The sequence below is a fragment of the Amblyomma maculatum genome, chromosome 10, assembly GCF_055883805.1.
Source record: "Amblyomma maculatum isolate TAMU_Amacu chromosome 10, ASM5588380v1, whole genome shotgun sequence".
Classification (NCBI taxonomy): Eukaryota; Metazoa; Arthropoda; class Arachnida; order Ixodida; family Ixodidae; genus Amblyomma; species Amblyomma maculatum.
The window spans coordinates 3726094-3740376 of NC_139353.1; the positions used below are offsets into that span (position 1 = coordinate 3726094).

General features: G+C 44.6%; 1 protein-coding gene across 2 annotated transcripts in view; it reads right to left on the minus strand.

The window, feature by feature from the left end:
• The window catches only part of LOC146175427 (cysteine-rich motor neuron 1 protein-like), a 192487-nt gene that overhangs the window by 11663 nt on the left and 166541 nt on the right, over positions 1-14283 (minus strand). Inside the window, exons 7-9 of one of the 2 annotated variants that reach the window (XM_084581770.1) lie at positions 13894-14112; positions 8911-9111; positions 6916-7119 (exon numbers count right to left, since the gene is read on the minus strand). In XM_084581770.1, coding sequence (XP_084437896.1) covers positions 6916-7119; positions 8911-9111; positions 13894-14112 — 624 coding nt within the window. The remainder of the gene's footprint in view (positions 1-6915; positions 7120-8910; positions 9112-13893; positions 14113-14283) is intronic. The other variant, XM_084581771.1, reaches the window with a different exon arrangement.

Genomic DNA, 14283 nt, shown 5'->3' on the forward strand with positions numbered 1-14283 from the left:
GAAAATAGCAAGGAGAGATAAGAATGCCTTCCTGAACATACAGTGCCAAGCAGTTGAGGACAACAGCCAATTGAGGAACACAAGAGCTCTGTATAAGACAATCAAAGATATCAAAGGATGCTTCTGTGCTAAGCTGGGCGTGATAAAAACGAGGCAGGGACCTCACTGAAGCCTCAGAGATAAAGAAAAGGTGGCAGGAATACACAGATAAACTGTACAAGAAGGACCCGGATGTGCAAACCCAACATAAGACAGTTGGGATTACTGATCTCGAGCCGGGCATCCTGAAGAGTGAAGTTGAATGGGCCTTAACCAGCCTTGCTAGGAACAAAGCTAGCGGAATTGATGGCATTCCAGCTGGGTTGCTTCAAAACCTCAACCATGACGCTGTTAACGTTCTGTGTACATTATGTCAGCAAATTTGGACAACCCTGAAGTGGCCACAGGATTGGAGGAGGTCAGTTTACATCCCCATTCCAAAGAAAGGCAGTGCTAAAGATTGTTCCAACTACCGTACGATCGCGCTTATTTTGCATGCTAGCAAGGTGATGTTGAAAATCCTCCAAGATAGGCTGCAGCAGTATGTGGATCGGGAGCTTCCGGATGTGCAAGCTGGGTTTCACAAGGGCAGAGGAACTAGACACCAGATTGCCAACCTTCACTGGATCATGGAAAAAGCAAGAGAGTTTCAGAAACCCATCTACTTCTGCTTTATTGATTATGCGAAAGCGTTTGACAGCGTAGATCACAGCAGATTGTGGCAAGCTCTCCAAGAGATGGGAGTTCCAATTCATCTGATCTGTCTCCTCAGGAACCTGTATGATGGGCAAGAGGCCACAGTCAGAACTGGGCATGGTCTTACTGATTGGTTTCTGATTGAGAAAGGAGTGAGACAAAGCTGCATACTGTCGCCCTGCCTATTTAAACTATATGCTGAGTGCATCATGAGGAAGGCCGGTCTGGACGAGTTGTCAGCTGGAGTGAAGATTGCTCGAAAACGTATCAACAACCTTAGATATGCGGATGATACCACTTTAAAGGCAGAAAGTGAAGTGGAACTCAACAGACTTCTGATGCACGTACAAGAAGAGAGTGAGAAGTTTGGGCTTAAACTGAACATTAAAAAGGCAAAGATCATGGCGTCTTGCCCTATCAAGTCCTGGAGCATCAAGGGACAAGAAGTGGAAGCTGTGACAGATTTTCTCTTCTTGGGCTCCAAGATTACCCCGGAAGGAGACTGCAGCCATGAAATTAGGAGACGCCTGCTTCTGGGAAAGGGAGCCATGGCTAGCCTTGATCGCCTAGTAATGAGCAGAGACATTAGACTTCCAACCAAGATCTTAACTCGTGCTATGGCCTTTCCAGTTGTGATGTATGGATGCGAGAGTTGGACTGTGAAGAAGGCTGACCGTCGAAGAATTGACGCGTTTGAATTGTGGTGCTGGCGGAGACTCTTGAGAGTTCCTTGGACTGCCAGAAGATCAAATCAGTTGATATTGTCGACTATAAACTCTGACTGCTCATTGGAGGGTCAAATTCTAAAGTTAAAGCTCAGCTACTTTGGTCATCTGATGAGAAGGGAGGAGTCGCAGGAGAAAGATTTGATGTTGGGAAAGGTTGAGGGTCACCGCAGAAGGGGTAGGCAGCGAACGCGGTGGTTAGATGGCATCCTCGAGGCGCTGCAGATGAAGTTATGTGGTGTTAGAAAGATAGTGAGAGACCGGAAAGCGTGGCGTGATATGGTCCATGGGGTCACAAAGAGTCGGACAAGACTGAACAACTGAACTGAAATGAACTGATATGTGTAATGTACATGTGTATGTTTCAATGTATATAGTGCCCCTTTCCTGGAACGGCCTCAAATGCGAGGCCAGCAGTATGCTTAAATAAATAAGTAAACAAACAAACATGCTCCTTCATTCTCATCGCCACCATGCAATAACGGCCCTCATGTGTGTGTGAATGTAGCACATATCAATTCCAGCGAAAGTTTTTAGTGAAACAGTTTAAATCCAGACTCTCTTGCAAGAATTTTGTTAAAGCCGAAATGCGGCCAAAAATGATTCGTTGTGGAAAGTAATTTGTTCCATTTGTTGCTATGGCAAGCTGATGGGAAATAGGAGATATTACGGTGAAGCAAACATTTCGTTGAAGCGACATTTGAAGTAGCGGGGTTCGAATGTTTTCCCAAAGCAGTAAAAACCTCAAGAATACATTCACATATAATTTCACATTTTCAATAACTTTCAACATGAACTATTTGATTCACTCGACAAGCAAGATAGCAGCAAACATTTGATGCACTACTCAAAAATTTTGAGCAGTCAAAAACCCCTAAACAAAGTATGGGAGGTCCTAATCAAGTCACTCGTGATGAAACCCCCTCATGAACACTTATTTTATGTAAAACATTGATGCACTGAATAAGAAATGAATATGATTTTAAAATAACAGCAACAGGCACCTTTGATGTCTGAACATAATGCTGTGATGCCAAACTGGATTAGGTGCATTAATTAAAGCTGCAGTTCGGGCAAGCTGATACTGATTAATGAGTTAATAGTGCAGAGAACAGGAACCGAACAAGGTGTGAAATCATTGCTACATAACCTAAATGCGCATTCCGCACCAAGTCCTGACAGCATTCCTAACTATATTCTAAAGCACTGCGCAGAACATAATAGTCCATTCGTTTTTGGTTACTTTATTCAACAAGTCACTACAGACCGCAAAACTACCCAAAGATTGGAAAATAGCCAATATCACACCAGTTCACAAAAAAGGTGATGCGTGCCAGGTCTCCAATTAACGCCCCATATCTTTGACGTCTGTTTGCTGCAAAGCTCTAGAGCACATAATCTATTCTTGAGTTGCAAAACACCTTCAAGGTAACAGTTTTTTCACATCAGCACAGCATGGTTTTTAATCAGGACTGTCATACACAATGCGAAAGTGGATCTGCTTTAAAACAAACAAACTTGAATTTGATTGAGATATGCACCAAAGGTTTGCTTTAATACGATAGCAACTTGTTATCGACAAACCGTGGGCGTTCCACGAAAAAATGGCCAAAGCCGGGCAGGCTGGCAATGTTTAATACAAATGGGACAGCTACAAATCCAATCCAATCCAAAACGACCACACGTGACCATAGAGTTTCTTACACTAACTAGAAGAAAAGCTGAGGGCGCTGCACTTCAGCCACCATGGGCGTGCTAAGAATCATGGGCCGGTGCGCTACTTGGTGCGGGACAGTCGGTTTTTTTCGGATGCGCGGAGTGGCGTTACATGATGTTCATCACCATATTGAGGTGCGTACATAGACTGCAAAAGCCATAGTAGCGAAGGCACAAAAGCAGATGTCACCAATAAAAGGTTTCTGCTTCCCGAAATGCTACTAAAAACTTTCTTAAGTAATTGCACAACCATAAATATTTCCAAAACGTTTTTTTTTTCTTACAAAGTTTGCCTATTAAGTGCGAAATATTGGTATTTGTGCTGCTCAATGCTAAGCCAATAGGAGAAAGAGCCATCGCTTATATTGGATAAATCTCACACTGACATGCTGTTTCTCTCTCTTTTTGCAATTTATAGTCACAATATTGAATGTTAGGATGTTATTTATGGTAGAAAAACGCTTATCATTGCATTAATTTTGTCTAAAAGTTGTAGGTCTGCACTGGGTAGCTCTCCAGCCCATAATGCTTTGAGCGCCCATGGTGGCTGAACCGGTCGTCTGGAAACTCTATGTAAACTCCCATAGATGGCAGCACAGCTTTCCCACTAGGTAAGAGTAAGAAACTCTATGCACGTGACCAGTCACATGAGCCGAGAAGCATTTTCGCGTGTTGTGCAACTTTGTGTGCATTTCGCCATTTCTTCTCTTCGCACCGCCTGGATTCTAGCCGACGTGACAGCTAACAGCGGTGTATATGGTTTGTGTCACTCGACGGACGCCTTGCAAGATGCCGCCGCAACCTCGGCAACAGTACAGTGCTGCTTTCAAGCGGCAAGTCATCCTGTACACCGAGTCAGAAAACAATGTCGAAGCAGGGCGGAAGTTCGACGTCTCAGAAAAGTGCGTGAGAGGCTGGAGAAAACAAAGAAGTAAGCTTTTTGCGTGTGCTGCTACATGCCGTTCCTTTCGCGGGCCGAAGTCCAGACAATACCTTGCCGTTGAGGAGGCGGTTTGAGATCGGGTTCACGACCAGAGAAGCAAGAGCCTGAGTGTTTGCTACAATGACATTGAAACAAAGGCGCGCGCTGTCGCGGAGGAGATGTGCATCCCGTGTACCGAGTTTAAAGTGTCGAAGAAGTGGGTGACGAATTTCATGAAGAGGAATGGCCTCAGCCTGAGGCGACGAACGACCGTATGCCAACGGTTACCCGAAGCCTACGAAGAAGAATGGAGCGCCTTTCTGCGCAATGTGAATGACCTGCGGGCAATACATTTATTCCTGCTAGGTGAAATAGGCAACGGTGGCCAGAATCCAGTCTGGTTTGATAAGCCTAGCAATAGGACCATGTCTGCAAAAGAGGAGTACCAGGTCTGCCTGCTGACAACGGGCAACACGCACAACCGTTCCACGGTCATGTTATGCTGTACAGCAGATGGGCACAAGTTACCGCCATTCCTTCTGTTCAAGAGGAAAATGATCCCGACGAAGGAAAAGTTTCCGCCAAAAGTCATCGTGCGGGTGAATGAAAAGGGGTTTTTTAATTATGAAATGGTCCTCGAGTGGTTTCGTCTTGTGTGGTGCAGGCATCCGGGGGGGCACTGCTGAAGCCCCGCAGCATGCTCATCCTGGACTCTTTCCGCGGCCACATAACCGACCGTGTGAAAAAAGTGGTAGCAGATGCGGGATGCGACCTGGTCATCATTCCGGGCGGACTGACACCATTCTTCAGCCACTGGATGTGGCGTTCAACAAGCCATTCAAAGACCGCATCGGTGCGTTCTACAACGAGTGGCTCCATCAAGAAAACCTAAAGACACCAACAGGGAGGCTGAAGTAAGCTTCTTTGGGCGAAGCGGCTCAATGGGTCAATGATGCCTGGTATGGACTACCAACAGACATGGTCTCTGTGGCGTTCTCCACGTGCGGCATCTCGGCACCGCTTCCGACGGCCAGCGGCAGCAGTGGCTCATAAGATGATCCCGACTGTGTCCTCACAAGCGACGACAAATGTCTCGTGAACGAATAAATGTTTCTTTACGACTCGGCCTTCTGAAATACTTTTCGGGCGAGCTAGGACCGCAGGGTGCGGCAGTGTCGACCTAAATTCGGAGTCTAACTTTTTTTTGCCCAAAAGGGGGTTGGGGGGGTCGACATATAATCGGAGTCGACTTATAATCAGCAATATATGGTATTTAAGCGCACGCCAGCAGCAGGTTGTAATCAATGGTGCGTCATCATTACCTGTGGAGTGCCACAGAGTTCTGTGCTCGGACCGTTACTGTTCCTCATATTCATCAATAATATACCTATCGGCCTCAGATCCACTGTCAGACTGTATGCTGACGATTGCGTTTTGTATTCCCCTGTCACGTGCCTTGATGACTTGTACTTATTACAGGCTGACCTTGACAAAGTCTGTGACTGGTGCTTGAAGTGGGGCATGGCATTGAATGTATCAAAGTGTTTCCTTGTGCAATTTACAAACAAAAAAACGAAAATTCTTGGATCGTATCTTTTAAACCACGATACTATTCAAACTATAGATAAGGTTAAATATCTTGGTGTTACACGCACAGCATCCCTAGATTGGATAGCCCACGTCGACATGATAATGGCCAAAGATTCTCATCTTTTGTATTTTTTCTAGGGGAATTTTAAAAGCTCTCCCCAGGTACTAAAAGGAACACTATATTTAACAAATGTCAGGCCTGTATTAGAATATGCTTGTGTAGCATGGGACTCTTTCACGGGTGCCCTCATTGACAAGTTAGAAAGGGTACAGAAACGCGCTGCAAGGTTTGTAACTGGCAATTATAATTTCCGTATCAAGAGCTCTGAACTTTACAACCGTATTGGGTGGAAGATTTTAGCAACCTGAAGAAAAATCTGCAGGCTGAAGTTCTTGTATACATTTACAATGATTGTACCGGTATTAATAAAAACACTTATCTAAAACAGCCATATTACATTTCGGAGAGACTAGACAACACGAAAAAGATTGCCTCATTAACGTATTTAAGTATTCGTTTTTCCCTAACACAATTCTGGACTGGAGTAAACTTCTGAATGATGTAGTTTGTGCACCCGACTTCCCAAGTGCTGTTGAAATGATGTTGTGATATATTTCTTCCAGACCTCATGCGTTTACTAGCGCTGTGTTGATGTATGTTATTTTATCACTTATACTACTTGTGAATTCATTTAGTGTTCTATTAGTGTGTTGTGTTACCTTGCTAACAAGTTTCCCGGTATCTTCTTTGCGTGTGTTATTGTATGTAGTTGTATCCCCCCTACAATAATGCCTCATGGGCACTGTAGGTACTTTCAATAAATAAATAAATAAACCACAGAACACTGTCACTTCACAGGACATAATGGAAAATGCACTGCAATGCAAATTACTTTACGTGAGAGGACATGCGAATTTTAACTGAACCAGATACCAGAACAATTCGCTTTCACTGCAGGAATAAATATATAAAGGAATAAGAGGCAGTGGCTTCTCTCGCTCCACCACAGCTGAATATGATAAGAACATCTGGCTTCTTCTGATTGACTCAGGCAAGTAACCCAAACAAATTTTGTATTAAAAAATACTGATGACAAAGTGCTATATCTGTGCGAAATTTGAGCTGCGAGGATTCTACAGTTTAGCTGGGAGAAGCATCCTGCAGCACACCTGTATAATCGTGCAATGCGCTGTAGTAAACAGGGCATTACCAAAGAAATGCCTTACCTGTAGAGCAAGGGATGCAGCAGCTCCCAGAGGTGTGATTGGCCGAACGACACATGTTTGCAGGACAGCCCATCTCGGAGCACTGCACTTGCCCCATGGTGCAGTGGCAACGCTTGCAGTTGTCAGGAGACCAGGATGCTCCATCAGCATACACCTTCCCATCTGTTCTGCAAACTGGAGATGCCTTGGAGGATGTAGCTGCTGCTGGCAAGGAAAATGGAAAGGCCATTAAGTCCTTTGAATGGTGCCCTTCACAGTTGTCAAGCTAGCTGTCCAACGATTCCAAGATGCATTAAATGGCTGGACAGCATATCAACCCAAACCAGCCACACATATCAGTTGAACAGCCACTGTCAAGTCGATATTGCACATTATGGATGTCCCTGAGATACTGATAAGCAAACAGTGGACACCTGCCACATGTGTAGCGGGCATCCAAAAGTATCTGCCCAGTAAATCATACATGCAGTGCACGGGGAAAATTTACATGCACCAGCATTCCTGCTTTAAGAAATGTTCAGAGCTATGATGCAATAGTAATACCGTAAATTTTACCTACAGTGCATTGCACAATTACCGGCGCGCTGTAGAATGCTTCTCCCAGTCAAACGGTGGAATCCTCGCAACTCAAATTTCGCACAGAAATGACATTTTGTCATTAGTATTTTTAATACCAAATTTGTTTGGGGTACTTGCCTGATTCAATCAGAAAAAGCCAGATTTTCTTATCGTATGCGGCGCAGCGAACCAAGAGGAACCACTTTCCCAACGCTAACATTGGTGGCACCATCTTGTGTAACAACCTTCCGTTGCCTCTCATTGTGCTGTGACAGAGCTACTGGAAACAGCACAAGATGGTTCCTCTGGTGTTAGCACTGGGCCAGTGGCTTCTTTTGCATCGCCACCACCTTATACGATGGGAACATCCAACTTCTTCTGATAGAATCATGCAAGTACCCCAAACAAATTTGTATTAAAAAATACTAATGACAAAGTGCCATTTCTGTGCGAAATCTGAGCTGCGAGGATTTCGCGCTTTAGCTGAAAGAAGCATTCTATAGTGCGCTGGTAATTGTGCAACGCGCTGTAGGTGTCCGAAAGCTTTATAAGGAGTGCAGAACTGTTCTCACTGGTGTGCAGTGTTATCGAAAGCTCCAAATCAAAGCAGCGAGGTTCTTCACAGCTTACACAGTGCTGCAAAATTAGCACTCAGCTGAGAGGAAAAATTTAAGTGTCACTGTAACAGGTGCACTTTTCATGTATTCATTAAGGAAATGGGCTTCACATAAGCGGAAGAAACCTATGAGCACCAAATGATGTATAGATGTCGACGTCAGAACAAAGTTTGGCATTTTTTCAGTCATGCTGAATGCAGCAAGTCGCTTTGTTATTCAGTCATTTATCATGGAAGGATCACATTTACTGAACTCGCCATTTTTAGACTCAGTTGTTTGGTTCGGCGTTGCTTAACACATCAGACAAGACAGTTATTTCAGTAGTGTATTGAGTTGCAAACTGCTGTTTTAAGTACAGTTTTTACTTCATGAACACATGCAGTGTTATTGTGTTTCTGTTGCTGTCTAAGAACAATGCAGTTTTACAGCAATATCTCAGCAAGTGGTGTAACTAAATGTTAAAACACTCCAAAAGTGAGCCGAATACAATTATTTTATTTATTTATGCTTATATGTATCATATTATAAACTTTGGCATGCAGTACAGTGGTGCACAATTGTGGCATTGAAGTACTGGCATTCCCTTTATTTGCAATACCTAATGTGGAGTAAAGCCTACAAATGACAGCTCGTTGTAAGCAGCATTTCTTCTGGTCTAATAATAAGACCGCACTCCTCAACTCCTATTTAAGTTTGTGAGCACAGCTCATACAACGAACAATCTGATTATTTTCTAGCCTTCTTTAATTTCAACTAACCTATCGTTTGGCATCTGGTGCCACCTGCTGCCGACAGCACACAAAATATGAATTGCACTGACTTGGGCAAATCGGGCAGCAGTGGTTCTTGAGAAACAGTGGCTCCAAGCACGTGAGTGGTGGGCACGCCTCCCGAAAGCAGCGTTCCTTGCCCGCACGGCACAGGCAGCTCAGGCAGGGCTCTGGGCGCCACGACTGGCCGTCCTTGTATCCACCCGCACAGGGAAGCTGGTTGGATTGGTTGCTACCTAGCTGCTCCTCTTCTGCAATCAGGGATGCTACCATTATTAACACAGTAACTTTAAGAGCGCGGTTCTCTAGAAAAAAAAAAATCTGACTCTGTTGGCATTTGTGTTGTGATCACAAACCATCAGCCCAATAATGGACTATGTTGGCAATCCACTGGTCCTATGTAGGCTGGACATTGCCAACACAGTGCCAATATCGGGCAAATGGCTTGTGCTGCCTGCAGCTGTGGCCGATGGCAACTGGCAGGTGACATGGCATGGCCACAGAATAGTCGGCAGAGTGTCGCCAGACTACACAACATGGCAGGAGCTGCTAACTCAGGTAGCTACTTTGAGATGGAAATCGCACCTACCAGGACCATTCAATTATGATTTAGACAGGCTACTCCTAAGCAAGCCATTCAAATGGCATGGTTAAAGCGGCGCTTTACAGCTACAGCGGGCGTGGTTTCACATACTGTGGTAGCACATACTGTGGTAGCTTAGAAGTGTATGATAGTGAGCAATGCGAGGTAATAAAGGTACAAATTAAGAGATTACTCATTAAGGAAGTAGCAAAGGGAATGTGTACAAAAAAAATTGCAGCCCCCCACTGAAATGCAAGGGTGTAAGCTGTTATGTTGATGTCGCCCACATGTGTCTATGATCAGTGGCTCGCAAGATACGCCCCCCCTTGCAAATGCGAATTCTGACCAATTTTTATTTTGGACTCCCAAAAGGTTGATGGTGAAAATCCCCCATCAAAGTAGATTTAGACTAGCAATTTTGCACTTATGAACCCAGCTAATCGTTAAACACCACTCCAATCTCTCTACCACCCTCTATAGGGACCGGGCGCTCGTTGTATGGCGCCACCGTCGCCTCGGCAGAACAGCGCCGCCCGCGGCGAAATGCTCACCAGCGGAGTGCCGAAGCAACTGAGCGGTGCAGTCGTTGCCGTTCTGCGAGGCGTTTTTGAGCATGTCCCTCCCCGTCGTTTTGCGGTGTGGCTTTGAGAGCATTGAGCTGCTTTGAGTAATCGCAAGGAGTATTTTTTGATTGGAAAATCTTGTAAAAGGAAAGGGCCGTCCTCGGCGGGGTGTGCGTGTTTTTTTTCTTTTTTGAAATCGCCCGGCGCATGGTATTTCTGTTGTATACTCGAAAATGCCGCGTGCGCGATTTCACCATGCAATAGGAACGCCTTCGTTAGGTGCTTGTAAAGATGATTTCGGAGACAGGAATTGCGCCTGCACTGTGCGTTCATCTTTTATTTGTTCTAGTCGAAACCCGCCTGAAGGTCAAATACCGCCGAGCCGTGTAGCCGTGGCGCCGTAGTAGTGGCAGTTGTAATGGTCAGCGTTCATGTAAAATGAAAAAGATGCTGCAACTGTCTTTTTTAGGTATAGCTAGGCTCAAACGATTCAGAATAAAATAATAGCAGATGACATTCCAGTTTCAATTAACCTTGCAACGAGAGCTGGAAAAGGAGAAAAATAAACAAGCAAGGCAAAAGTAGGAATCTATTTATGGTTGGAAAAGCTGCCACACATAATTCCAGGACTCCTGCACAATTACGCTACAATAGCTCACTGAACTCAGCCTTGAGACTATCGGACTTAATCATAATATAAGCCAAATGAATAATATTACCTCAGCATCATTTTTACATATACGACAATGCTCTTGTTGTACAAGTCGAAGCTGCTACAGATAATTGACTTGGAAAATACTATTACACTATAAATATGTTTCTCTCAACATGCTGCGGAGGTTGTGAAAAGGAAAAAAAATTAATTTTCCTGCTATCAGCGGCCCTATTTTTTCGGAAACTTGCTATGATAGAGAGATCTTAATAGTATTTGGCTTTCGCTTATTTAGGCGTTCTCTCAGCGCAGACCGCAGCTGCCTTGAGCATTTGAAGGCAATAGTCCAATACTGTTAAACTGTTAAATGAATAAAAAAAAACACACAGTGCGATGTGTTGTAAAATAAGCCACCGACAACTAAGAGGGCGTTCTATTGTTAAAGGAATCCCTCTGATGGCTCGTTCGCTGAGGTGTGCTACCTTCTCAGCGTACCACGAACTTGTGGGGCCGATACCAGACTGTGATACCAGATGAGCTGATGAGTGTGAGGGGATATGACCAAAAAGGCATAGTTTCCTATTTGCACATAAAGGAATCCGGATAACTGAAAGCCATTCCTTTTACAACCTTGCCACTGCAGCTTGCCGGACTGCCGCTAAATCTGTTTACAGCATTGGCCATAAAAGCAATTTCTGTGAGGTAAAACAGTCTTGTCTTACTTATGCCACAATCAGGAAATCTCGCGTTCACTAAAACGCCAATGAGAAACACTGTATTTAGGCGGGCCAGGAAATGGGCACTGCTGAGAAAATATGTAAACCCGTGTCAGGTGCATTGCGAATGTGAAATAAAAAAAAAATATTTGCTGCTCGAGAATAAATATGTAAGGAAACTATTAACACTCCAAACAGCAATCTGTGTGCCTTCGAAATTAAAAAGAAAAATGCTACGTTCATGCTCGTTTCCAAAACGAAATTGTATTTTTTTCTTGTTCGGCTTTTATATCACGCCGATAGCAGATTTTGTGACCATGCGGTATTGAATAAGCTGCGAAATGAGTGATTTTATTAGGCGAGATGGACATGCCACAAACAAATGTTAACAAATTCGAAAAGTATCAACGCAGAGCTCTCAGCACATTTTCATTGGTTGACAAACGAAGAGAGGAAAAAGGACAAGATCATGGTAATAGGAATTGTTCATGTCTCCTATCTGCTCTTTCTGTTAAGAGAAAAAAGTAAATTATAACTATGTCAGCGAAAGTAGCTGCACAAACATTGTCTCTGCCCTTCACTGAAGATCGTAACGCAGCCCGAGCGATGATGGTGGCTGCCTTTTCCTTTTCCGTGCTGGGGTAACAACGCAACAACGCACCACGTTTCGCCAGCCTTGTTTGGCCAGACTTCGTATCACCAGACATATTCACACAACTAGCCAAACGTTCTGCTCTCTTGAGGATATATTCACGCACAACATCATCTAAAACTTATGATTTCCGATTTCCACACAAACCAATGACAAACAGCACCACACTCCAATGCGCTGGCAATGTGCCAACTGTGGCCGGCGCATGCCAGCAATTGAGTGATGCGCCGAGAGGCGGCGCCATCCGTTCAGCTGTCTGGTCTCTATAGGGTGACAATTTTAGCGTAATGACATATTTATATTATTATGTAAATTTGAGCGCACCACCTATCGGCAATCGATTGAAGAGCATTAGCTGTCTAAAGCGGTTCGCCACTGAGTGGTAGCCACATTTGAATTTCACTGCTAGGTTCGAAATTCAGGTACCAACATCTTGAGCACGTAACGATGATTCGTTTAGTACCGCGTGCATCCTCCTGCTACTACTGGTTCACCCACCATACCTGCTATGGTGGCTCAGTAGCTAAGATGCTCGGCTACTGAACTGAAGTGCCCAAGTTCGATCCTGACCACACAGCCATGTTTCGATGGAGGTGCGACGCAAAGATATCCGTGGCCTGTGTTATGTCAGTGCATGTTAAAGGTCCCCACGTGGTCAAATTTATTCCGGAGCCTTCCACTATGGTACCTCTTTCTCTCTTCTCTGACTCCCACCTCCCTCCCTTCACTTACTGTGCATTTCCTTGCCTCTAAACCAATTTAACAATTTGTCTCCCAGAATTTACACCCCTGTTACAGTTTCAATGAGCAGCGGTCGTTAATACAACTCCCTCACACATTTTAATACTCGACCCCACTAGCAAATTTGTGTGCATTGACCCAACAAACTGTTTAACACTGGTCCAAACCTTGGGTGACAAGCGATTACACCACAATGTTGAACTAAATGCCCCCCCGCCCCCCACCACCACTTGGTCCAACATTGATTCTCATTCAATTGGAGCATATACAGTGGAGCGATAGCATAGGAGTGCATCAGTTACTGTGCAGGTCTCCAGGTGGCGACCACGATCATGTGGTTCCCAAAGTAGGCCGCCATCTTGGATTGCACCAGTTAAAAGACTATAGACAGAAAATTTTGGTGGCATTTTTCTTCTTCTTAATGATGCGCAAGCCATTCCTATATATCGATCCGCATGCAGTTTTCGCTTACCACCGCTAAATAATTTATAATTGGATTTTCTTATCTCACCAGTTTCAATTTCGATATCTGAGAGATGGCTGTGACGTCACAATCATATCTTGATGCACGGCATGAAAAAGCAGCGATATAATTGCTCATTCACTTGTAATCATTCCTGTTCTTTAGGCAGGCTGGCTTCATCACTGTAGTGAATTCAAATGACACATCATCACTGTAGTGAATTCAAATGACACAGCAATGATTATATTGCTGTATTTTCATCCTTCACGAGGACCTAGATTTGACTGTGACGTCACAGCCATCGCTCGGCTGTTAAAACCGAAACCGAAACAAGTGAGAAAAGAAATTCGATTATAAATTATTCCGCAGTCATAGGCAAATGTGACGTGGTGATCCGTGTAGAGTAATGTCCTAAGCATCTTTACAAATGACAAAACACAAAACCGAAAAGTAGGTGTCACCCAGGAGGGCTATGGAGGCGGCCACCGCTTCATGGGTGGCACCATGTGACCTATGGTGGGTGGATGCCATCTTGGATCGCTAATGTGGCAAATCACCATGATAAGCGTTGCTTCAGACACAGATCAAAACTCCAGCGAGTGAGATAGAACGAAGCTGTGTATGTATGGCCCTCAATTTGCTCTAATGCCAAGAGCGACTGACCTGTGCAGGTGGCACAACACTGCCCCTGCTTTCTCGTTGGGTTGGCACATGGAGCCGGTGGGCACGACATGGTGTCGCAAAGGGCCACCCCATCAACACACTCGCATCGCACACAGTCGTCAAGCCACCAGCTGTCTCCTTCTCGATGAATGTGGCCATCGAGGCCCTGGCAGACGCCAGTGCCCGCTGGTGGCCAATGGAATGGGCTGGCTGCATCATCTGACGAGAGACAGCCATGGGCACATATCAGTAAATGGAATTTTAGGTCTTGCTAGCACACATAAGATGTTGAAAATACCTGTGCAAATAATGTGAAACATAGGTATTTCGAGCTGGTGTCACGCACGTACATACACAAACACGCAAACTGCAGTTAAAAGCCCATTAATT